General features: G+C 38.9%; 1 protein-coding gene across 8 annotated transcripts in view; it reads left to right on the top strand.

The window, feature by feature from the left end:
* Positions 1–21,223, top strand: part of PID1 (phosphotyrosine interaction domain containing 1) — a 260,165-nt gene extending 238,942 nt beyond the window's left edge. For all 8 annotated transcript variants that reach the window (XM_077155357.1, XM_077155353.1, XM_077155350.1 and 5 more), the window contains one exon: positions 17,587–21,223. In XM_077155357.1, coding sequence (XP_077011472.1) covers positions 17,587–18,063 — 477 coding nt within the window. In that variant the 3' untranslated portion in view covers positions 18,064–21,223. The remainder of the gene's footprint in view (positions 1–17,586) is intronic.
* The last annotated feature ends 2,210 nt before the right edge of the window (positions 21,224–23,433 follow it).

Genomic DNA, 23,433 nt, shown 5'->3' with positions numbered 1-23,433 from the left:
AGTTGTACTGATTTACAATCCAACCAGCAAAGTATGAGAGTGCAACATAATATGCATAATTCTTTTTAATTTTCACCGATCTGAAAGGTGAGAAATCTCAGTGTAGTTTTAATTTGCATTTCTCTAATCAAATGTAGATTTTTTTAAACGAGAATCAGTCAGGTAAGATATAATTTAGGAGTCTCGTTTGGTTTTCTACATAATATGCTTGTACTCTGGCTGACCTAGACTCTTCAAACTTTTTGGTCACAAATCCCCAAATTATTTTGAAAAATTATACATCTTCTCATATTTAAATTTAAATAGTTGAAAAGAATATAATTTTACATTGTTCTTTTAAATGTAGCCAATATAATTTAAATATCAAACCAGCATCTCTTTAAAAAATACCACAAACGAGTCCTTCTTTAACAATCATAAATTTTATAAAAAGTCTTTTATTTCTTGTCCTTGAATTGCCATTCCATTTCCCCCATAAAAAGATTTCATCCTAATCTAAGTTTATGCTTTAAAGTCTTTTGTTGATTATCCTATGCGATTTTACAAAGACTTGGATATTCAAATCAGAAATTTCATCCAGTTTCAGACTGGGTAATAATTTCAAGGAAACAAATAATCAAAAAGCAGAGGCAAAACAGGGAGGGACCTTAAACTGCATCTCTCCAGCTCCTTTCTTTCTACATCGTACATGGTCTAGCTCAAATTAACAAGCAAAATATTTAATACTGTATGCAGCTAGATTACTTACAGAAGAGACCCCTTCTCATCTTGAAGCATCTCAATGCTATACCAAGTTGCATGACTTATGAGACAGTCATGTACCATAAATCCACAGATCCCAGGTTTATTTATCACAGGCAACACTAGGCAAACAGGTACTTCCTGCATAAAGCATCAAATCGATAGGGACTTGCCTTTTAGCAAACATGAGGATGATTTGTCTTTAACAAGTTGACAAGGAGATTAGACCAGGCCATTTCTTTCTTTTGTAGGGGCAGCATTCCCCCATAAAGAGAGAGAATAAGTTTCAAAATTGGTGTTTAACCATTTATTTCCCACTCTGTCATACTTCCTCTGCAAGAAAAACATGCGGATAAGTGGAAATTTTAAAAAATCATTTTCCATGACAACAGACCTATTTATTGTGGTGTAAGAATTCGAGAGTTTTGCCATGCAAAGGAGGACTCCAAGAGACGTTCTCTCATGCAACACGCAAGGGGTTTATTTACCACACATGCGTGGGGCTCACTGAACACGCAGGAACAGAGAGCCCCTAGCCTGGGTTTGGGGAAGCTTTTTAAGGGGGAGGAGGAGGGGGGTGGGGGTCGAGCATGGGTCACAGGTGTTGCTTCATGCAAGAAGCAGGTAACGATCATTTTCACAGCAAGCATTTCTGGTGCAAGGAGTCATGGGGGTTGGGAGAGGCAGATAACCACACCGGAAGGTCCCGAGTTGTTTTTCTTAGCCTGATGGGGCCCATAACTCTTTCCTTTACAATCCTTAACTCACACCAAATGCATAGTAGTGAATATAAAATGACACAAATCCTTTTGCTAGATATTTCTATCATTCAGAAGCTAAAATACATGTAAATAGCTAAATTAGGCAAGAAAAGTTAGCTACTGCTAAGTTTTATAAAATCCTTCTTTACATAAGAAAAGTTAGCTACTGTTAAGTTTTATAAAATCCTTCTTTACATAAGAAAAGTTAGCTACTGTTAAGCTTTATAAAATCCTTCTTTACCTAAGAAAAGTTAGCTACTGTTCAGCTTTATAAAATCCTTCTTTACAGTGGTTTGAGTTATCCTTATAATTCGTCTTTGTATCCATTCATCAGAATAACACAAATATATATCTTTATAAATAACTGTAAACAAAAAGTGGATTTCTTAGAAACATACCTTATGAGATGGATAAACTACGTGCTTTTAATTTAATTTTTTACTGAGATAATTGTAGAGATTCACAAGTAGTTGTTAGACATGCAACAGAGAGATCCCACATTTGCTTTTACCCAGTTTCCCACTATGGTAGCATTAAAATCCCTTCATCCTGTTCAAATTTTCCCAGTTTTACTTGTACTCCTGTGTATGTGAATGTGTATGTGTATTTATTGTATACAATTTTATCATGTGTGAGGATCTTGAATGCCTCTGCTGGTCAAGATATTAAACAGGTCCATCACAACAAGAGTCCTTCTTGCTGCCCTTTTATAACCCCATATACCTCTCTCCTCTGCACACCTGGTCTCTAACTCTTGGCAACCACTAATTTCCTCTCCATTTCTAAAATTTTATCATTTCAAATATGATGTATAAATGGAGTCATATGGCATGTAACCTTTTTGAGATGGACTTTTTCATGCAACATCATTCCTGTAAATTCATCCAACTCGTTCCATGTATCAATAGTACATTTCCTTTCTTTGCCGAGCATTCCATGGTGTGGATGTATCACAGTTTCGTATCTGTTGTAGGACATCTGGACTGATGCCAGTTTTTGTCTATTGGGAATAAAGCTGCTATAAACAATTCACACAAAGGTTTTTGTTTGTGCATGGCTTTCATTTCATTGGGATAAATGCCCAAGAGTATAATTGTGGGTCATATTGCAATTGCATGTTTAGCTTTTATAAGAAATGCCCAACTGTTTTTCAAAGTGACTGTAACATTTTACATTCCTGCCAACAATGTATGAGTAATACGATTTATCTGCATCCTTGCCAGCATTCAGTGTTGCCACTATTTTTTTTTAATTTTAGCTATTCTGATAGATATGTCATGTGGTCTTAATTTCAGTTTCCCTGATGACTAATGATATTGAACATCTTTTCACATGCCTATTTGCCATCCATATATCTTCTTCAGTGACAAGTTTGTTCATTCCTTTTGCCCATTTTCCAATTGGATTGTTTGTTTTTTCACTGTTGCATTTTGAGAGTTGAGTTCTTTATACATTCTAGATACTAGTCCTTTGTTACATGTGTGGCTTGTAAATATTTTCTCCCAGTATGTTGCTTGTCTTTTTATCCTTTTCATGTGGGCTTTTGCAGAGCAAAAGTTGAGATTATATGTTCTGTGATTCAGTTGCTGATTTTTACTTCTTTCTATAATTAAACAGGATTCAGAGTAAATTAGCAGCAAAGAAAGAGAAAGTATTGGGGCACAAACAGATGGGGGAATTTACAAATGCTTTGTTAATGGCCATTGTTAGGTAAATTATCTAGAGTAAAATCCGTAACTTATTCTTATTGAGTAATTTAACACTAACAGTACATGATAGGAATACATAAATGCACATAAAAATGGTGACTAAACAATAAGTAAGCAGACAATTTTAGCTCAAGTAAACAATGAGTTTGCAGAATGCAATATTCTTTTGGCAGAAGTTGATGAAAATATTTCTTTTATGAGTGATAAATGTTTAACAAAACATGAAATTACATTTCTTCAAATAAATGTTCATGTTATTGGGAGATATATTATTAATCATCACAAAAAGATGTAGAACTTTTAGCCTCCTTTTTCTCTATGAAATAGTGCAAAATATGCAGCTGAGTTACAGTCTGCAACATGATAGAATGACAGTACTCACCAAATTCTTTCTTATTATTGAGAAATATGGACATGCAGAGAGAGAATGATTCCTATAGATTGGCTATTCCAGTGTGCTATGAACAAATCTTTTAATCATCTGAAAGCCTTAATGTGAGTTTTGTTCATTTGTTTCTTTGTTTTCTCCAGGAAATGCCCAGTTGCTGACCCATCAGTATTTTTCATCAATATTCTCTTTGCTTTTATCAGACTTTCTTAGATACTCTGTGACAATTCTTGGGAAATGGAATGGAATGGTCATTAGAAAAAGTGTCATCAGTTCTTACCTGCCATGCTGGAGACCCAGGTTCGATTCCCGGTACCTGCCCATGCACAAAAACAAAAACAAAAAAAATGTCATCTCTCATTCTCTACAATATGGTAAAAAAAAATACCATATTTCTAATGTCTCGCTCTGCCCTTAAAATAAATCTTGGAGACAGTGAAATACATAAAACTCTTGTTTTGGATGTATTGCTTTATTTGGCATCGAGGAGGTTTGTCAGTGTAATATACCACTAGCAGGACCCAGGATGGATGAGAACTTTGCCTTTGGGTTAGAAAGTGGGAGAAGATCAATAAGGGAAGTACAGATTGCAGAGGTGTCCCAGTTTGATGCTGTTTTTCAGGTCAATCACAGGAGTCCATATAGAGATTTGGGATATGAAATTGTTTATTTTTATAACTATGCATTTCCCTACACCCCTTGAAAACTCTCTGAGGATTCCCATGGGTGCGTATACTCCAGTGTGAAGAGCCCTGGCATAAATAAACTAAGATTGCCTCTATCCATCAAGGGTTTCCCATGTACATGCTTTTCCTGGCACTGACCGATGTCCATTTCTTCCTTAAGAGTAATATTAGCTAAAGTATTGCTGGGCCACTGTGGTTGGTTCATCTTTGACCGCACGCCATCTCAAGCTGTTGATTGAAGAACCCTTAGCTTGAGTCTCTATCAGCTGCCCTCTGAGACCACAGGGACATTGTAGATGGTGTACAGGAAAGGAACTGGGCCAGGCACTGTGCTGCTGATGCTCATAGACAACCTTGAACTATTTGCTATCGCACTGCCATGCAATGTCTGTGAAGCTCTTCTTACCATTCCAGCATCCTCTGGATCCTTTTTGTTGTAATTTTTTCATTCATCCATTTAAAAAAAAATTGTTTATTGGGTATCAAGTTCTCCCAAATGCTGGGTCAGGCACTGGAGAATCAGCAGTGCCTAATACAGCATCTGAACACAAGAACACAGTCTAGTTGTGTGGAGACATGCACACAGGCTGCGTTGGGTCTGTGTGATTGGAGTTCTAATACAAGCTGTGCCTCTGCTGTTCATCTCTTCATCCTTTCCTCTCTACATAGCTGATGTCATTTTTGTCTTTTCTTTTTATGAATCTTCTGTGTTTATTTTTTATAGCTTTGTCTAGCCATGAAGGTGGCTGTTCTTCGTCTATAAATCAACCATAACATTTCATGTTGCATAGACTTTCATTTATTTGAGGGTAGTTTTATACTTGCACATCCCTCAGAGAATCTTTTATTTCTTTTAGATTCACTTCTTCCCAGGTCCAGATGTTTCCTGGCAGTCAAAAGCATATAGGAATGTCCTGACTGAGTTACTGGAGTTAACCTTGATCTGTCAGCCCTTCCTTTTGTCTCAAACATCTACTTGCCATCCATTAAGAGTTCTAGACTTGTAGTCAATAGATTGGGGGTGTTTATTTCATTACCTCCAACCAATTGTTGTTCTCAGCATGATTCTTTCTAGGTGTTTAGTGCCTTCTCTAGTCTGTTCCTAATGTGTAGTGTGTTAAGGAAGAGGAATTGATAAAGTGCTGCAAGGGCTAAAATTGGTGGCATTTTTCACCTGCCACAGTGTTTGTCCCTTGAGTGCATTTGTCAGGATAACTCTCAAAAAGTGTGCTTGCTAGTATTTATCATATAGAGAATTTTCTCATTGCAAATATTTTAGGGTCTAGAGAGCTCTGCTGAATTTCTGTCCCTTTTCAGTATACTGTACTGATTAGAAAGCAGAAAGAGAGATCAGACTTGTCATGAAATAAATTGTTCTTGTGCTACTGGATGGAACAGCACCAGGTTTTACTATCCTTAGGCCCGGCTCACCAGAAGGGGCCAGATGTGAGAATGCATATTTCAATGTGGTGTCATTTTTATTAAGTGACTTTGTCTTCAAGGGGCACACTTCAATGCCTTGCAGATAAATCACTTCTGTCTTTCTCAGTGACAATGACAATATTTCCAAGCTTCACAAATCCAAGATCCAATTGAAGGGACAGATTGCACACTGAGACTGCTTGATAAGTGAAAGATGGGAAAACAAAGTTGCAAAGCCCTCTGCATCGTTGAAGCTAAGTTATAATATGAATAACAGAAATAAATCTGTCATTTAAATACCTAATTGTGAGACACATGCTGAATTTAACAGCTGAAGCAATATTCATCCCTTTGTTAGAATTTCAAAAATAGCACATAATTATTCTTGGATATTGGGTCATAGTCAATTTGCTTTCTCCCCAATAATATGCATTTACATATTAAAACAGAAAATATACCTCCCAGTGACAATATAATGCATGCAATGTATTTGGAAAAGGGTGCTAAACAATAAAAAATACTCTCAGTATTTGTGACCCTAAGAAAGCTACTAAAATAAATAAAATCACTAAACAAATGCATATGCATATATATGTACATGCGCTCACACACACACGTTTATATATGTATGCCCCAGAAGGACTCTAGAAAATCTACATTCTACTGCCAGCATTGTTGCAACTATTTTTAAAAAATATTAAGAGGGAGGCTGTTGGATCATGATCATCCCCTTTGGGAATAACAAAAGCGTGCTGTTAACCAAATCAGAGGCATGTCTGCCCTGGGCAGTCAGGCTCACATCCTCCCTTCCTGTCTGTGAACACCAAGCAGAAGACATTGTGAGGCATCCTTACAGGTGACAGTCACCATTAGTCCTCAGACCAGTCTAGCCACAGGACAGCCAGGTCCACCCTGACTCTGATGAAGATGGGGAAGAGCTACTGAAATGCAGACCCCCAGGATGGCACCCAAGGCTTACGCTGGACAAAACTCCAGCTTTGATGCAGAGTCACCTGGGATTCCTGGGGCACCCCACAGAAGCCCCAGGTCCCTTCCTTGGGTGGACCTTTCAAGGCTCTCCACTTCTTTTATTGAGGGGACTGCCCTGCCCACCTGGCTCTTGGCTCCAAGAACAGCTCAGCATCACTTAGTGTCTGGTATGTTGGTACATGACCCATACTGGGCAGGGCTGGGCCTAACTTAGCACATGTTTAATATTGGCTGTATGGAACTATTCTTGGAAGTAGGGATTGTTTGCTTTGTAAAGCACCGTTTCAAGCTCTTTAGAAATACGATATTTGAAAATTAACTATGTGAAATGCTTCCTTCTTTCAATTGTGGATGCTGGAATCATAATTTAAACCCCCAGGCTATGCAGGGATATCTCAGGTGAAGGACAGTTTCACTGCATCTGACCCCAAATCCCTTTCAGAATATTTAACAGGCCCTGGTAGAATATCTATGGCCTGTTCATGGATTCTGACCAGGCCTTGGTCACAGTGCCAACACTTGAAGAAATAGCTGGAGAGAAGGCAGCTGACTTAAGAATGAAAAAATAAAATGTCCGGATCATTCTTAGGCTAAGAGAGTGGGGGAGTGGAAAAGCTATGGCCTTGGATGGGCACATCTTGCCCTTCCTGGGACAAGCTGAGTGTATGGGGCGTGTGTGTCCCCATCTCTCTGAGTACTGGAATTATCACCTCTGCCACAAGGGAGTGGTGTGAGGCTATTCTGAACCGTGCCCTTTTAGCTTTTAAAAAGCCCACAATTCTGGTGCTTCCACCTTCAGTAATCAGGAATGGATTGCAGTATAATTATTAGTAGTTTGAGTTCAAGCACTGTAGAAGTGCTGATCAGGTCTCTGAAACAAAGAAAGAAGAGACCAAAGAAAAGTAAAATAGATGCTGGGCAGCCTAAATGAACTTATAATTTCACTACAAGATTTTTACTGGGGAATAACAGTTTGATGGGCCTGGCAGATCCTGAAGTGAGAACACAGGTGTCGTGTGAAGCCAGGTGCCCCACCCTGTCCTGTCACCAGGGCACATGTGGTCACTGGAGACGCTCCTGTTGCCACTCTGGTTGGCTGGGAGGCAAAGGTGCCTTGTGTGGGCTGCTCCTGTTTCCCCCCAGCCCCTTCCCCACCTTTCCGCCCCCCGCAGGGTGTTCTTCCAGACCCCTGGAAGACCTGGGCGTCTACTCCAGCCTCCTCTCAGGAAGTCAAGCTACTGGGAATGTAAAAATTAATAAGCCTTCATTGTTTAAAGTTTGATGCAAAAATCAGATTCCAAAATGGGAATCTTTAGTTGAGAAATTTCCCAGGTTCACTGAAATGTTCTCAGTAAGGCCACCTTACCTGTGTATTGCTGAGTTGTACAAACCTTGTGCTAAATAATCATCCCGGTACTTGGAATGCAAGCCCCAAGAAGGCAGTGTATTTTGTCAGTTTTGCTCACTACAATGTCCTAGTATCCACAACAGTATCAGGTTTCTTGTAGGTACATAATAAATACTTTTGCAAAAATAGGTGACTCAAGCCCAAGGTTTATCACTTCAATTTGCCTTTTATAGCATCTGTGTTTTTAAAGTCATGTGATTAGATTTTGGATCTAAGCTACTTGCCTTGTAAACCATTTATCAAGACTTCTCCAGCATTTCCTGGTCTGTGGAGGCCTGGCTTGAACATGTATCAACCCAGCAACTGACTTGTGCTTCAGATTTGGGTGACACACAAGTGTAAAGATAGTGTTAGAGTGGAGAACGTGTAAGGAGTGTAGCTGATTTCCCCACTCTGAAGCTGATTTCAGACGTGCTTCTTGAGATTTGTGGAGTATGAACCAATGACAGGTGCCTTATTTTATGCAGTAGAAACATACTTGAGAAGTTTTTTTTCCTGTGGATTCTTTTGTCAATCCAGTAATTGGTTAACTTTCTAGGGAGTTCATTATTTCAACATATCTGATGGCATAACTCATTATATAAGTTACATCAGAGACTCTCATGTTGAGTTAGAAGAACATTTTTCAGAGTTGGGAGACCAGATTTAAGAACTGCCTGTCACTCCTGAGCCCGGGGGCAGCCACTGACCTCTCAATGGAAAGTGAGTTGCCTGATTTTGATCATTTGTTTCCACTGTCACCACTAACAGGTCCTCATTTTCCCTCATGGGCCCTATGCTTTCAACAATTTCATTTGCCCAACAACTTGCATTTATTACGTAAATGTGAATACGCTGTTTGCAATAAGATTCAGAGATCCTGCCAGAAAATAACTTTGCAACCCTTTGGAAATATTGCAAACAGTTCACAGCCCACCACTCTTTCTTGCTATTTTTATGGATTACCTCTAAGTCCAGTGGTGGTGATGCTGACACTGGGCAGGAAGTTCCAGAGGAGGCCATTCAGGAAACTGTCGCAAGTTTGACCTAAGTCTGAAGGAAGCAGCCTTGGAAAAGGTAGCTGGAATGTAGCAAATACAAGTAGGGTTCTGGTTTTGATCACCTGGGTTTAAGTCCTGTCCATTCTGTGGCCTTGGGCAAGTTGCTTAGGCTCTCCCCAGACCTGCGGCTAGAGAACATGGATTATTAAAGCACCTAAATTATTATGAGGATTCATGAGCTATTTAAAGTACTTAGCTCAGAATGGAGCAGCCTGATACAGCGTATACCAGTAACCTGGTACAGAGCGAGCTTTCGGTCAGTTTAGCAGCTGCCATCCTTGGGTGCTGTCATCATTGACCCCATGCAAGGATCAGCCAATGTTGGATCGGTTTCAGCACCTCCCTTTCTGCTTTTCCTCCCCATTTCTCTAGATCTCCCTGAATTTATTATTTTGCTGACAATCCCTTCATAGACTTCACTGTGTACAGCATTTATCCTTTAATACTTTCTCCATGGTGTAAAGCACGTAATACAAGTTTATGGTCCTAATTAGCAAGATGGAATTTATGTTGTGGGTTTTTAAAATAATTAGCACATCGATATGTCCTCACTTTTTAAAGAAGCTTGTAGATTCTTGTTCCTCTGTGGCCATCAGGGAAGAAGTGGATTTGGGCTGGGGACAGAAATCCCTATATCTCACCATTTTCCCTTGCTTTGAAAGAGGTGGGTGGGATTCACATTTAAAGAAGAAGAGCTTGACTTCTGGTGTTTGGCCTAGCATGAGGAGTGGCTCTTCTTTCTCTCATCTTCTGCCTTGTACCCCAAAGATTATTAGAATTCCCAGTTAAGTTTTCTCTGTCCTGTGTTCATAGGATGTCATTGTACATCAACTGGGTTAAAGAAACTTCTTACAGACCATGAAAGAATAGCAAAGCTTCTGGAGAGTCTTTGTTTTTGACATGTCATCTTTAAGATATCCTTGTAGTAAGCTGGACCAAAGCTGAGCTTGTTTATCTAGCTTGGAAAGTTGAAGATCCAGTGGAAACCAGGTGTTTAGGTTCTTAAGTAACAATCCACGCCATCTCATATCCTTGCTTAGGGACCTCTGTTCCATCCTACTCTCCTGTCTACAGTTGAGCAAGTCAGGATTCTGGCAGGGATTTTTTTTTCAGGCCAGAGAGAAATAGTGACTGGCTACCAAGAAAAGGAGCAATGCTGGCTTAGCCACAAGGATGCATGTTAAGAAACCAAGGTCTGTTTTGCCATGGATGAGCAGGGAAGAGTGATTCATGAATAAAGAGCTGGCCATGCAGTTGAAAATCTCATAGGTTGGAAGGAGAGAATCTGAGGACACTGGCCTCTCCTGATTTGAGGCTGTTGATGTCGTCGACACTCTGACAGGCTCTGACAAGTTGGCTCTACAACCTCTGTATTTTCACATGCAGTGAATATTCTCAAATAATTGTTTCAGCTGCGGGTTGGGCAAAGCCCAACTTATACACTTGACAAACTTCTGTATTTGGGGCATCCTTTTATGCCATGAATGACACATGGGGAAAAACTTTCATTTTTTTGCTCAGTTTTGTTTATTTCTCTCATAATGATTCATTTCTGTTTCTTGCCCAATGCCTGTTTCTACAGCCATGGAAAAGATGCTGGTATTTACAGATCATACCCAACTAGTTGTTACTCCTCCTGAGGACTCCTCTTGTCATTTTCCAAGTCCCTCTGTTCCAAAACCCTGGGTGATGACAACTAAAAAAGATCTGCTATTTTGGACAAATAGAGGGACACCAAATCACTGACTTGGTCTTTCCTGTCCACTTTGTGGTTCATGAAGTTTGTGGCTCTTAAGGAACGGTCTGGGAAGAAATTTATTCATCTAGAAGCATCCCCCTCCTCCATAGACAGGCAGGATAACAGTATCCTCATTAACCAGACTTGCCATCAGTGCTCAGGTATGTTGGTGATGAAACCTCCAAAGAGAAAACAATCTTGCACATCGAGTCCTGTGTTCTCATAAATAGAGAGAAAGTGCTCACAGAAGGATATACAAAAAGTTTCCCACTCAACTCTGCAAGTGAAATCATTGCTCTCCCCCCTACAAGGGACATGACATCCAGGGATGAAAGGCTTCCTGGCCGCATGGGATATGATTCCCAGGGATGAGTCTGGCCCTGGCACTATGGGGGTCAGCAATGATGTCCTGACCTAAAGAGGAAAAAGAAGTGCAACAAAGAAGGTATCAGTGACTGAGAGAGTTCAAATAGAGTCAAGAGGCTACTCTGGAGGTCACTCTTACATAAGCTTCAGCTAGGCATTGCTACCTATCATAACTTGTCAAACCCCAACCAAAACCATTCCAGCCAATCCTAAGGAACACAGGGTATTATGTAAGATTCTACAAAGGTTCCATGTACTGGGGTAACTTTCCAGAAACTTATAACCTCTAGATGGGTCCCTGGACCAGGTAAGTCCTGAAACCTAGAGGGCTCAGCTTCTCCAGAATATCAACTAGTTCATCTCCTTAACCCTTATCATCGACAGCTCTTCCAACATGAAAAAGTTAGAATTGGCATGGCCCAAATACACCTAAAGAGTGGGAGAAAGATCAAAGGTGATGGTGGAATTATACAGAGAAGATAGGAAACAAACGAATACGATTGCTGAATCATTAAATTGATATTTTTCCTTCTAGTTTCCAATATCTTAGAGCAGATAGAAGTAAGAACCTAAAATTGTGGAATTGTAACCCATACCAAGCTCTGAAATCTGTTCTATAACTAATCATAGTGCTGTGCTTTGAAATTTATTGCTTTTTTGTATATATGTTATTTTTCACAAAAAAAGAAAAAAAAGCCAATTATGATGATGAAAATATCATCCAGAACACTGGAGACTAGAAGGAAAAATCTGAGATGATGGAATGGTAGCCCATGACAAGCTCTGGGATCTGTCCTGTAACTACTTGCTGAAGAGTGCTTTGAAAATTACTGCTTTTTTCTTTCTTTGCTTTGTGTATATGTTATGTAACAATATAAAAAGTTAAAGTTTCCCACATGAGGCAGACAATGATAAGAAGGGACTTTTTGTCCCTTTTAGAGTAAATCCCTGTACCAATGTTGAGAGGTAAAGATTCGGGGATAGGCCCTATATTGCAGAGTTTCTGTTTAATAGAAACACATGTCCTCTGTGGTCCTATGTACACACGGGGCTCAGAGGCATGCACAGCACGTCTGAGTTTTTGTTGAGACAATTTAAAAAAAAAAAGCTTTTATTCTATTTCCCTTGAAAAGCAGCACTGTAAGTTACATTTCTCTTAAACTATATTGAACAAAATAAAATAAAATGAAGAGGGATTTTATTCATTTTGTTTTAGTTTTTTTTTTCCCCCCAACTTGAGTAATGTTTTTCAGTGATTTATAGTCAGCAATATGGGTTAGCATCAAACTCAGGAGAACTTAGGAAGAATTAGGAAAGATCCTGGCAGGAGGTAAATACTTGCTTTATGAGGGGAGAAAATGCACAGACACAGGTCAGGATTTTGGAATATGGGCAATTATGCATGATGGAAGGCTGATCTAAAGTTGTCATTCTAAGGGAAGGCAGTCTTGGTCCTTCATTTTATCTTTTGCTTTCCATTTCTAGAGAAATTCTACCCCAATAATTCTTTTTCTATGTTTCTTTAAGAAGTGCCAACTTTTGAACACTTCTTTGAATTTGTGTCACCTCGTTGATAGTTCAGACAACTTTATCAAATCTAGAAAGGAAACCAAAAAAAGAGGAAGAGGTTAATCGTCCTCTCAGGGTTCACTATGTGGCATACATGAGACCCTCTGACTCATGTTTTGTGCTGGCCAGACCATCAAAGAACAAAAAATGAGTTCATTGCTGGGACTATTTAGGAAGGTTTAAACCAGGTCAGCTCATTTTAATCCAAAAGAAGTCTCAGCCAGGAGCCTTGCAAGACCTGGACTGGACCTTCTGCCCTTTCACAGAGAGGGAGCTCCTATCTCTAGGGAGTTGGCCATTCTCTGGAATTTAAGATGCATGTTTGCTAATCTGTGCTAGTAGGATGGGCTTGTCTGTCCTCTCTGGCTTCTGTGGCAAATCCCTGTGGAGGGCAGATGTGAATTGTAGATGCTCCCTGGGGACATTTGGTGTCATCTTGCAGTAGAGAGTAGAAGACACAGAATCCACTTTTAACTCTTCTGATGTAAACTTGGTAGCACTTTGCAAGAGGAAGCTAATGGAATATTCAGGATTAGTTAGTGCTGGTAGAATATGTTTGTGTTTCTCTTTTTACAAAACAATCTACTGGAAAGATGCCAAAGGTCTTATACAGGTCTTATACTTTAATTATTTAGATTAAAACTTTTATTTTCTTTGATTTTGTGTAAAACATTATACATTTTTGCTTTTTGAAAAAACTAACATTTTCTACAATGTTTGTGCTCCATTTTGCCTGATAATTGTAAAAAGTTTCTGAATCTTTCTATAGATTTGAAACAAGAAATGCATTTTTAAAAAAATTGCAGGGCATATATTGGCATGGAGAAGAAGATCCTTCTTTGGGTGGACTCACTGCCTGGGGGCTGCCCATGGAAAGCACAGTTTTTCTCATAGTATAAATATGGGAATCATTAATCAATGGTTAGGAAATGAAATCTAACGGAAAGTGCAAAATGGTTGAAGAATTTAATACGTTTCTTTTCAGGCTATCTCCACTACGCCCTTTTCCTTACAAGTCATCAAAATATTGCTGAAATCACACACTTTGCTGTATGATATTTGTACCCCCACGCTGCCACTTTTTAGCACAAATTATCCTGGTTACATATCTCCTGTCTGTCCCTGTGGGTCTTGTCTTTAAAAATTGGAAAGTAATGCTCAATCCTGACCCATAATGTTGTCAAAGGACTGAAATTACATAATGGGTACAAAAATGCCTTTCCCATCAAATGTAATGTGAATATTATTTATTACTATTGAATGTCCATGAGGATGTGGATATCAAATAGGGATGTGTAGCCTTACACTTTATGTTTATGCACTAATCAGATATTATTAGTGAAACCGGGCTATTAAATAAAGGCCACTTTCATAACTTTTTTATACCAAGAGAGTACATCTATGCATTATGTTGTACCTCAGCATTTTAAAATTGTTTTTTAATGTATACATAATATTAAGAAGTTTTAATTGTTTTCTTATTAAACTCTTGGAGATACTAGTCTCTGCTCTATTCTCTCAAATAAAGCTTTATATTTCCTATAAAATCTTTAGTTTTAAAATAATAAATATTTTAGGAGAAAAACACATTTTTTCTTAGTTTTCAGAAATTTACTGCTATGAAATTGCTTTCCCTCGGTGCAAATCATCTTCATTTTCCAAATAAGATTTTAAAACTCCTCCTTTATTATATTTCAATATAAGTCCCTGTATAATTTTTAAAAAACTTTAAATGTGTGAACTTGTAGCAAAACACAGGAGTTTCTCTCCCCATGAAGGATTTTTCTATCAAATATTAGTACTATTATTTTCAGTTTGGGTGGATAGTAAGAAAGGATATACTTTCACTTCAGGCACTGGAACAAGTTTCCCCATATGCTTTTAAATTTTCAAAAGTAGAGGAGTCACCAAAAGCAGTGAAGCACCGATGCATGCTACAGCCTGATGAACCTCGAAGACGCTGTGCTAAGTGGAAGGAGGCAGACACCAAAGGTCACATATTATGTGATTTCATTTATATGAAATGCCCAGAGGAGGCAACTCCATAGCTAAAGATGGCAGATTAGTGGTCTGATAGGGGTGGGTTAATGGGGGGAAATGAGGAGTGACTGGTTAATGGGGTTTCTTTTGAGGCTGACAAATATTTTGGAACTAAAGGGAGATGATTGTTACACAACATTGTGAGTGTACTAAATGACCCTGAATTGTATACTTGAAAACAGCTAATTTTATGTTATGTGCATTTCACCATAGTAAAAAAAAATATATATATATATGTATATGTGTGCTTGTGTGTGTATATATATATATATAAATAAAGCTGTTTAAAACAATTCAGTTGTGTTAAAGTACCATAACAGAAAGCACATTATGAGGAAGTCTTATTCAAGAACCCCCGTATTGTGCGTGTCTTCTTTCAAAACCATCTTTATTATCTGTCACCAATCTAGAGGGACAGTAAAATGTTCCATATTGCTCTCCTTCGAGACTAGAGAAGCTTGCAGTGTTTGAGTCATGTTCCTCCTTGGTCTATTGCCAAATACTGTTGATTTTACCTCTGTGACGTTGTTCCCATCTGTCTCCTATCCTTTCACACTGCCTCCACTCCTAACTCAAACCATCCTTGTCTCCTGGCTGTGCTGTCGCAAGAGCTTCCTGGCTGAGCAGCCTGCCATTAATCAGCCCTCCTCTTCCATCTTTTTCCTGGCATGAGGCCTCAAGCCCATGGCCTCAAGCCCATCCAGGCTGATCCAGGCTCTCCATCAAGAGCAGAGAAGTCCCTCCTGGCTCAGTCTACCATGCGGAGCTGTGCCCCAGAGTTCAGCCCTTATTATCCACTGGGCATGGACTTTCTGCCTCTCCTTTAGGGCTGTCTTAGGCTTCAACTTATGTGTTGTCAGTCCAGAGTGGACTGTTCGCCCAAGTAACTTGGGGGCTTCCCTGCTGCAGCCCTTGTCTCTACTGCTCCCTTCTCCTCTTTCTCACCATGACTTGCTGGGTTCCTATCTGGCTTTTGAAGCCATGATGCCTTGTAATCCAATGACCCTTCTCCCCAAACCCTACTCTTAGCAGGGAGGCATTGCTCTCTTTGCTGAATGCTGAGGTCCTTGTCATATCACTCACCTACCCTCTTCAGAGCCTACCTTGTGTGTGTGCCTGTGCCAATGGCTAAAACTTTGTCCAGAACCACTCCGTGGTGAACTGTGGGGCAGGGATTTAAATCTCAGCTTCTCCTACCTCAAAGCCTGTGCCACATTCACCACCCCCACACCCTCCCATGCCAATTGGCATATTGTCTTGGTGTACTGTAGGTTCCCAATAAATGTTTCTAGAGTGTGAAGTTCTTGATCTTTACTAAGAGGTTTTCTTTGTCAAGGGATTATTCTATTCACTCTGTTTTTAAAAGCTTATATTGAGATATAATCCATGTACCATACAATTCACCCATTTAAATATACTCTTCAGCGGTATTTAGTATATTCACATAGCTGTGCAACCATCATTGCAGTTGATTTGAGAACATTTTCATCAAGGAGCCACAGATCTTTAGCTTTCTCAATTCATTCTTACTTGAGATAAAGTGCTAATATATGAAAAAAAGCAATAGTATTTAACTCCTGTGTTTTCAATGTTTTGTAGTGGCCATTCTAGTACTACTATAAATAAAAATCAATTTGGAATCATTGTGACCACATGTCCTATCACACTTCTCACCACTTCCATGAGCATCTTCATCTCTTCCTCTTCAAACTTATAGCATTTATATTTGTGCCACTAATTTTGAGCTAATTGTGTACTGTATTGTGTTATTTCTTAAACTGTTTCTTGGTTTTATGCATTTGCGTAATTTCTGTGATCAAATGGTGCACAGGTAACATGACAGTTCTGTCCATTTTGATAAATTAAGAAAAAAAAGCAAATTCATTCTTGGTTCATCATTAATATATTTGTGGAAAAAAAACATGTTAGCCATTTGGCATTATTTTTCTTAAAAGAGTAGGTAATGTGTTCTTTAATTTCTGCTCATGTAGCTATTTAATAAGATAGCATTCTAGTCTGAATCCACTTTTAGACTTTTTACTTTTTTATCAGCATGACAGAAGGCCATCAGATCAAAAATTATTTAGGGTGTAGAACATCTGGCCATTGTTGTATTTTTGTTTAAATATCTTTGGAAAGAAAATATCATGGTTTAGGCTCAAATTTAATTTGAACAGATTTTGCATCTCCTTGGCATTTGCTAGAAGTCAGCAACCTAAGTGAAAACAAACACTAAGAGATTTGAAAAGAGAATCAGGCTAGAGATAAAATTAATAAAAATTTTGTTGTCCCAGATGCAAAATCCTTTTGCTTCCTTTTAGAGTCTTGAGAAATTTAATGTCATTAAATTCTGAGTGCATTTAGTTGAAAATAAAATTTAAGTGACTTTTTGATTTTAGAGAAATGCTAAATTATGTAGAAGATCACAATGAACCATTCTAATTTGATTTTAAGAAGGAGGAGGGTGAGAGGGAATGTCGTTCTCTAGAAATAGGTTTTGTAAAATCCAAATCTATTCAAAAGATTTCAATACATTTGCCAGTGGGCAGCTTTGTGGAGTAAAGTGATAGAAATTCTGATGCCAGTTATTCTTTGAGGGAGCGAGAAAGAAGCCTTTCCACCTTCCCACAGTGACACCAGGAGTGTTTAAGAGCATCACCACCCAATGAGCTAGAGCCAAGAGCCTACTGTGACATCTCTCTCTTTCTTCTTCCCTCCCCCCCTGCAGGTTACATACCTGGGTAAGGTCTCCACCTCGGGCCTGCAGTTCTCGTCAGGCTGCACGGAAAAGCCCGTCATCGAGCTTTGGAAGAAACACACGCTAGCCCGAGAAGACGTCTTTCCGGCCGATGCTCTCCTGGAGATCCGACCCTTCCAAGTGTGGCTCCACCACCTCGACCACAAAGGCGAGGCCACGGTGCACATGGATACCTTCCAGGTGGCCCGCATTGCCTATTGCACCGCCGACCACAACGTGAGCCCCAACATCTTTGCCTGGGTCTACCGGGAGATCAACGATGACCTGTCCTACCAGATGGACTGCCATGCTGTGGAGTGCGAGAGCAAGCTCGAGGCCAAGAAGCTGGCGCACGCCATGATGGAGGCCTTCAAGAAGACTTTCCATAGCATGAAGAGTGACGGCCGGATCCACAGGAACAGCTCCTCCGAAGAAGTTTCCCAGGAGTTGGAATCTGACGACGGCTGAATGAACTGGGGATGCTTCAGCAAAGGCAGAAAATGGTCAAGGAATTCACGATGATAGATGAATAAGCAATGATTCAAATTTGCGATGAAACGACTGCTGAACCATTGGCCCACCAAGCTTTTTAAATTCAGAAGAGCAATTCTAAATCTAAGGAAATGTATCATTAAAGTAATTATGTGACATTGAAATCTGCTGCGCTGTGACTATGAGGAGGGCGGGAATTTGGGTGGAGAGGAAGGTTCTCTTCTTTTTTTCTTTTTTTTCCCTCTTATTTCTCAATACCTCCCCATGGGAAATCTCCATGCCAGTTTGTACCATTCTCAGGCTATTACTCGGTGGCTCTTATTTGATGGATCATTCCGATTTGCCTTACGAAACCCAACAAGAATGTTAGACACACCTAAGGATCCCTGGTGGGGAATGGGGGCTGGGGAAGGGGGCAGCCGACGTGGTATGGAGGCCACAGGGCTGAAAGGACATCTCAGGATGATTCCGAAGGCTCCTGTCCCATGGTGTGGTTCAGATTCTCTCCTCAGTATGTGAATCAGCACAGCCATTATTAAGCTTTACAACTAACAACCTGATAGTTGGCAGTTAATTCACAGTTAAAGATATTGCTTTCATTTACACAAATATATCAAGTAGTACCCTTTTATTGTATTCACTTCATCTATTTTCTTAGGACACTTGCAGCTACTAATATTCCTTTCCCTCCTCCTGCCCTGTCTACTCCCTCTTCCCCTTCCAACCCATGCCAACATCCCTGTGGGGATGGATTCTTGATGTATACTGCAGAACACCAAAAGGGAAGAAAATAGCCAAGCAAATGAAATTAAAAATCCCATGATTTTAAAGCAACAGCCATAATAACAGAAATCCAAGAGAAAGAGAATGCATTATCAACCAGTGAATGAGCTCCATGTACACTGTTGTCTTTCTTCCAACCCTGAATTATAGAAATTTATTTAGTTGATGGTCCTGTCTGAAGACTCCTTCATGGCAAACTTCAAATCTGATGTGATTTGAAACCTTGGAACCAAGGAAGCCTTGCCCATCAGTCAACATTGCACTCAACTAAGGAATCGCTTATATCAACTTGTAACTTGTCTAAGTTTGTCTAAGCCATCTTCATCTAAAGAAAAATCTGATCCTGTTATCTTAAAATCAGTGATATGTTAGGGTCAGAGTTGCCAGTTTGTTCATTATTGCTGATGAGAAGTTCTTACTAAAAAAGCCTGAGATCTTTAAATGTCATAATTGCGGAGTCGTTGATGAAAATTAAAACTGTTTGGTAAAATATATTTAAGGCTGAGAGCAGATGACTGGTTTTCCAGATAATGTCCCTTCTTTATCAAAGTCTGTTTTTAATCCTGGTTATAGTAGGGGCACTGGACACCTTCCAGACGCCTTAAATGAGAGCTAATTGAATACAGAGAGTGATGGCATCCATGTTTTGGTGTATCTGTCTGTCCGTGTATGCATTTGTATGTGTATGCGTGTGTGTGTATGTGTGTACATGTACCCCTGCGTGTGGGTCCAATTTTAAGGCATGTAGAATAAGCATGGTGTCATGTTGAGGAAGACTTGCCTCTTGAAGATATGCTTGTTGCTTTACAATATATGTAAACTATTCTTCAGCATAAATGCATTCAGTCTTTAATAAAAATATGTTTGAGTTAATAAAGCTGGAGAATTTCCTATTTTACATGTCTTTCCTTTCTTAAGTAGTGAAAGCCTGCATGGGACAAAAGAGATCAACTTGAGTAAATAGGAGAATTCTTTCTAGAAATATTTTCGAATCTGTTCACAAATAATCCATTCCACACTGGGTGTAAAAATCTTCCACTCTATTTTCAAATGCTCAATTTATTTTTAATTGTCACCCCTTATCTGAGATGGTAGCAGTTATTTAGTATAGTACTTGTATTTCAGAGGAGTATCTTCCTGAGCATTTTGCAGATGATTGCTATTTTAAAATCCCATGTACATGCTTGGAGAACCAAAAGTCCTAGAAGATAAACACTGAGTGGTTCCTTTTGAAGGGCTGGTTAAAAATGTCTCCTTCAGGCCATAATTTCTCAGAATGGCCCCATTAATCAAGCAGGGCAGGTAGCTTTGGAAGCTCTGCCTCTTGAGCAATGCCCTTCATGAAATCAGTGACAAATATAAAGGCTCCAAAAGCAGAAACACAGGTGTCTGCTGAAGAGATAGTTTCAAGTAAGAATTACTACCGAACTCTTCTGATTGAAATGGCATTTCTCTCTAGTTGGACTTTACCAATTTTCAATATCCCTCCACTATCCTTGTATATATTTCTAAGAAAGGAAGGGATGACTCAGCCAACATCCATTTTTTTTTTACACTCACAAAAATGCCGTTTTCCTCTCTGAGTACAGTTGCGTCGCCAAGTGCACATGGGGTCATTTATTCCCAAAACATTTGCTGGCATTTTTGTAGGACATGCAACCTTGTCAAATAGTGTGTTAAGCCATTGGCTTGGCCAGCAGTGGCCAGGACTTTCACTAGGGATGACTGGTGAGCAATTTGGTAATACATGGTAAATACATGGTATCTTCAGCTAATAAAGACTTTTGGAGGTAAGGATCCTAATTCCCCTCAGAGGGGTGATTCAAATTTGTGTTATTATTTGGTAATGCTCTATACCTTGCCTTCCTACACTATTCTAGTGATCACAAAGCACTTTCATTTATCTTAACTCCTATGCTCCTCAGAAGGCTCCCACGACAGAAATATGATTTACTTTAGTGATGAGGAAACTCAGGTTCGGCGAGATATCATACTTTGGATAAGGTAACAGCTAGGATGCGTTCAATTGGAAACTAGAACTTTCTGAATCCCATTCTGGGGAAAGGCCCACATCCTTTTCAATTCCATTCCTCATAAAGCCCTCCAGGTTATTTTAAATTAGTCCACTAAACCAATAATAAATAAGCTTTATTTGCTATTCATTTTTGAGGTATTTGTAAATGCAATTTTGTTGAGTTATATTATAAATTCACATGCCATATACTCATCCCAATTGTATGATCAGCTCATAGTGTCATCATATAGCTGTGTACTCATCATTATAATTGATTTTTGAACATTTTTATTATGCCAAAAAAATTAAAATAATAAAAGTGAAAAAGTATGCTCAAAACATCCCATACCCCTCCCTCTTATTTGTTTATTTTTTTGGATTTTTTCTTACTCATCTGTCCATACACTAGAAAAAAGGAGTATAAGTCACAAAGTTTTCATAATCACATGGCCAAACCTTAAAAACTCTATAATTGTTCAATCATATTCAAGAGGCAAGGCTATTGGATTACAGTTTGGTAGTTTCATACATTTACCTTTAGCTACTCCAATACACCAAAAACTGAAAGGGGATCTCTTTATACTGCATAAGAATAACCTCCAGAATAACCTCTTGACTCAATTTGAAATCTCTCAATCACTGAAATTTTATTTTGTTTATCTTCCCTCTTTTGGTCAAGGCTTTTTACCTCCCATGATATCAGGGCCAGGCTTGTCCCCTGGAGTCATGTCCCACATTGCCAGGGAGATTTACACCTCTGAGAGTCACATTCTACATAGTGGGGGAGGGAAATGAGCTCACCTGCGGAGTTGGTTTAGAGAGAGAGGCCACATCTGAGCTACAAAAGAGGTTCTCTGAAGTGACTCTTAAACATAATCATAAGTAAGTTTAGCTTCTCCTTTGCAGGAATAAGCTTCATTAGAGCAAACCCCAAGATTGAGGGTCTGACGCATCAAACTGGCAAGAATATCAGGTCTTCCCCAGGAGGGGAAGTTTAGTATTTCCACTTTTTCTCCCAGTCCCTCAAGGGGACTTTACAAATACTTTTTAATCTTCTGCCCAAATTACTTAGAGATATATCAGAGCATCCCACCAACCTGTTCAAACCAACAAAATCTCACTCCCTCTTTGAGATTCCACATAATTATGGTGTTCTGATGATACAAGTCGAATTAGCTAATGTGCTACCAAAAATATAAATTTTACACCAAATACCATCTCTTCCTTTGGCCTCACAGAAGTTGAAGTTTTAAAATACAGTCAATATCATCCTTTACTGTTTAGTCTGCTTTACCTTAGTCCTACCCAGATCAGTTTCATTCATATCTCTAACTGAAGTCTGATCACTTTTTCAGTGTTTTAAACAGTTGCTGTATAAGGTAATGCTGATCCTCATAGCTGCAGAATTCTAGTTGTGGGTCTCAGGTGTCACAAAAATATCCAGAGTTCTAGGGAATAACCAGGTTTATACACAAATGATCAGTATACTGTCCTCAAGTTTCACCCATGTTGTTACATGCATCATGACTTTATTCAGTCTTACAGCTGTGTGATATTCCATCATATGTATATACCACAATTTGTTAAGAAAAAACTTTCTTTTACAATAGTAACTAAAAGAATAAAATATTTAGGAATAAATTTAACCAAGGCCATAAAAGAACTATACATAGAAAATGACAAAAATTTGGTAAAAGAAATCAAGGAAGACATAAATAAGTGGAAGGACATACTGTGTTCTTGGATTGGAAGACTAAATATAGCTAAGATACAAATTATGTCTAAATTGATTTATAGATTCAATGAAATACCAGTTAAAATCCGAACAACTTACTTTACAGAAGTAGAAAAACCAATAATCAAATTTATTTGAAGACTAGTATGTCCTGAATAGCTAAAAATAGCTGGAGAAAGAAAAATGAAGTGGAAAGTCTCATACTACCTAACTTTAAAGCATATTACAAAGCTACAGTGGTCAAAACAGCATGGTACTGGCATAAAGGTAGGTATACTGACCAATGGAATTGAATTGAGTGTTCAGAGCTGGACTCTCACATCTACAGTCAATTGATCTTTGGTAAGATAATCAATTCAACTCAACTGAGACAGAGCATCCTCTTCAACAAATGGTGCTCAGAGAACTAGATATCCATAACCACAAGAATGAAAGTGGACCCCTATCTTGTATCTTATGCAAAAATTAACTCAAAATGGATCAAAGATCTAAACATAAGAGCTAAGACCATAAAAGTTTAGAAGAAAATGTAGGAAAATATATTAAGTGTTTTGTGATCGGTGCTGGTTTCCTAGACCTTATACCCAATGTGAAAGCAATGAAAGAACTAGATAAATGGTATCTCTTCAAAATTGAACACTTTTGTGCATCAAAGAACTTTGTCAGGAAAGTATAAAGGCAGCCTATGCAATGGGAGACAATATTTGGAAACTATATATACACTAAGGGTTTAATATCCAGGATATATAAAGAGATCCTATTCCTCAACAACAAAAAGACAAACAGCCTAATTAAACACTGGGCAAAGGACATG

Source organism: Tamandua tetradactyla, chromosome 3, assembly GCF_023851605.1.
Source record: "Tamandua tetradactyla isolate mTamTet1 chromosome 3, mTamTet1.pri, whole genome shotgun sequence".
Classification (NCBI taxonomy): domain Eukaryota; kingdom Metazoa; phylum Chordata; class Mammalia; order Pilosa; family Myrmecophagidae; genus Tamandua; species Tamandua tetradactyla.
Note: the sequence above shows the minus strand (reverse complement) of the source record. Positions and strands in the feature narration are given on the sequence as shown.